Consider the following 3158-nt stretch of genomic DNA (forward strand, 5'->3'; position numbering starts at 1 on the left):
CCTGGGTCCTCCTTCCTCCCTTTTTTGAAAATGGGAACCACATTGGCCCTTTTCCAGTCCTCTGGTACCACACCAGAGCACCATGAGTGCTCGTAAAGCCATGCCAGGTGTCCCGCAATGACCTCTGCTAATTCCCTCAGCACTCTGGGGTGGAGATCATCAGGACCTGCTGATTTAAATGCGTCCAGTCCCTCCAGAAGTTCCCTGACTAGATCCTCACTGACCCTAGGCCTGGGTGTGCCTCCCCCAGGGCCTGAGGGGGTCCCGGCGGATGGGCTGATCCGGTCCCTGCTCAAGAAAATGGAGGCAAAGAAATGGTTAAATAGGTTAGCCTTGTCGTCTGGTGCGACAACCAGATTTCCTAGCATGTCTTGCAGAGGCCCCACGTTACCAGGTACCTTCTTTTTGCCCCCTATGTATTTAAAAAAAGGACTTCTTGTTGTCCTTGATCCGGGGTAGCTAGTCCCAGTTCCTGCTCCATCTTGGCCTTCCTGACCGCCCCCCCTGCAGGGCCGAGCAACCGAGGTATAGTCCTGCCTGGTGATGGCCCCTCCCTTCCATTGGGTGTACGCCTCCTTTTTAGCTAGGAGACGTTCCTGTATGCTTTTGGTGAGCCATGGGGGCTTTTGCACCCTCTTGCCCCCTTTGATCCTTGTTGAGATTACCTCCCTTTGGGCTTGGAGGACTGTCTCCTTAAGGAACAACCACTCTTCTTGGACACCTGACTCCCCTCCCCTCCGGGACCTCAGAGCCTCCCCAAGTATTCTCCTTACCTCATTGAAATCTGCCCTCCTGAAGTCCAGGGCTGCTGCCTTGCTGCAGGCTTTTGCCACCTTGCGCTAGATGGTGAATTCCAGCAGGTGATGATTGCTGTTGCCCAGGTGGTCGAGCACCCGCAGCCCCCTCATGAGGTCGTCGCCTGTGGCCAGCACCAGATCTAAAAAGGCATCTCCCCTGGTGGGGCTATGCACCTCCCGAGTTAGATGGAGGTCCTGTATTTCAGCTAGGAACCTACGTGAGCGGTCAGACCTGGCTGACTGCTCTTCCCAGTAGATGTCTGGAAAGTTCAGGTCACCCATGGTGACCACATCTTTTGACCTAACTGCCTCCGCGAGCTGACTTAAGAATTCCCAGTCTAGCTCTTCCCCTTGGTTGGGTAGACCCCTCTCACCTCCTGGAGTCCCTTGCTCAGCAGTGTGTACAAGCCTAAGTAGGTGGTCAAGATGGTCTGTGAACTGGGGGCAGCTGCACCAGGGTGAGGTGTAAACCCTGCCATAGAGGGGCAGTAGTGATGGAAGTCATGGGTCTCCCCTCATGAGAGCTGCTGGTTTTCACCTGCTCACTCCCCTTGGCTTCCGCAGGCAGTTCTTGCAGATCACCCGCTCCCGCTTTAACATGGTGTTGGTAGACAAGCAGGGTACGGACCGTGAGCGCTTCATCGAGCCGATTGACACTGACCAGCTCTTCGACTTTATTGACACCTACCTGCTGAGCAGCCAGGAGGCCACCCGGCGTGCAGAAAACAGGGATGTGTGCGAGTGAGCTAGTGCTGCAATGGCAGGGGGTGAGGCTTTGCTTTGGCTACTGGGGGAATGATGTCCTGCCCCCTCCTGAAACCCAGACCTCCCACAGCCTCAGAGGACAGGATTCCCTCACTGCTTTCTAGCTCTCAATAGTGAAAGAAGCAGCAGAGTCAAAGGTCAAGAATATTCATGGTGGAAAGGGACCAGCTGGTTCAAGCTGCTAGTGCAGTAGCCTTTCACAAGGAGGCTGAGAAAATATGTTTAGGCACTGTCTCCTCCTCCCCACCCTGCCCCGGCCCAAGTGATGAAGTAGCAGGGAAACAGCAGGTCAGGCAGGAGGATCTGAGGCTGTGTCAAGCCTGGTGGTACCTGGCAGGAGTACAGCAGCAGCAGATGTTCTTGATTTGTCTTTCTCCAACCCTCCTTGTTGTATTTCTTCGATGCCCAGGTTATGTAAAATGCAGCAAGTGTGCTATGACAGTAGGTCACCACCTGATAACAGGGCTACCCAGAGCAGCACAGGCTAGAGCACTGCTCCCAAGAGGGGCCTGTGCAGCACCAGAGAGATTTGGAACAGTTTCCCCTGGGAAGAGGATGTCTGTTTGATGTTCGAGAACATTTGGCAGGAACAGCAAGAATTGGATGTCAGATACAAAGATGTTACTTTGTCTAAACCCAGACACATGCATGATAAAGCTAAAGGACAGAAGGAGAACAGGGCAGGCAGCTGTCCCCAGACAAGGACAGAGGGCAGTTAGTACCTGGGTTTAGCAAGAACAGCTTGAACTGGGCTGCAGGCTTGAGGGGGAGCACTCTACTTGCTGCTCTCCTCAAGCACCAGATCTACTCTCTGCTGGGCAGTCCCACTCCATTTAGCCCTGGAGCATCTTGATCACATTGTTCTCTTGTCTAGAGATTGTATGCGTTTAGGATGTGGGAAACTGACCCACAAAGCATAGTTTAAGTGTTTTTAACTCTCTTTGCCTCCCTTTTCTTTCCAAGGTGCAGCTGAGCAACACTTGCTGCTGCCCTGGCAGAGCTATACTACCACAAACTACTGTACCGCTCTGTTTCTAGAACAGCTGTGAGAAAGCACACTGGTTCATCACATGCATAGTCCATAGCAAGACCAAGATCAATGATGGGTAGGGGCAGAGAGCAGCCTGCTGGTGCATAAGACATTCCCATCCTAACCCAGCAGCAACAGTTGCATCCTCATCTTCATCTCCTTACCCTTCAAACCCATGTTCCATTAATTCCCCTCCCTGGGGCAGCATAAGGACTCTCCTGCTCAAAAGCTAGTCCTGCACAGGCAGCAATGGTAAGAACGCCTTTATTAAAAACAGACTTCCCTTTGACAAGCATGTGGCAATTACAAAAACATGCACAGTACATTAGACAGCACAGAAACCACCCTCCCGAACAATTGCTCTACATGGAGTTTAAACTTCCGTTCCAGAATCTGCTCCTCCCCTCCACCTGGCAGTGCCAACACCTCCCTGGGAAATGGTTTGGCAGTTGAATGTTATTTTAAATGAATAAATTTGTATAACATAGCTGGCAGGAGCATACTGTGCAGCAGGCAAGTTGCCTTTCTAGCTCTCATCTCCAGCCACAAGCTCAGTTCAACAATGC

General features: G+C 52.3%; 1 protein-coding gene across 5 annotated transcripts in view; it reads left to right on the forward strand.

Annotated features, from left to right (window-relative positions):
- SRPX2 (sushi repeat containing protein X-linked 2) overlaps window positions 1-3152 on the forward strand; it is a 19742-nt gene extending 16590 nt beyond the window's left edge. For 3 of the 5 annotated variants that reach the window (XM_025207439.1, XM_025207438.1, XM_025207437.1), the window contains one exon: window positions 1362-3152. In XM_025207439.1, coding sequence (XP_025063224.1) covers window positions 1362-1542 — 181 coding nt within the window. In that variant the 3' untranslated portion in view covers window positions 1543-3152. The remainder of the gene's footprint in view (window positions 1-1361) is intronic. The other 2 variants (XM_025207440.1, XM_025207441.1) reach the window with 2 other exon arrangements.
- The last annotated feature ends 6 nt before the right edge of the window (window positions 3153-3158 follow it).

This window comes from Alligator sinensis, unplaced genomic scaffold (genome assembly GCF_000455745.1).
Source record: "Alligator sinensis unplaced genomic scaffold, ASM45574v1 scaffold387_1, whole genome shotgun sequence".
In the NCBI taxonomy this organism is placed as follows: domain Eukaryota; kingdom Metazoa; phylum Chordata; order Crocodylia; family Alligatoridae; genus Alligator; species Alligator sinensis.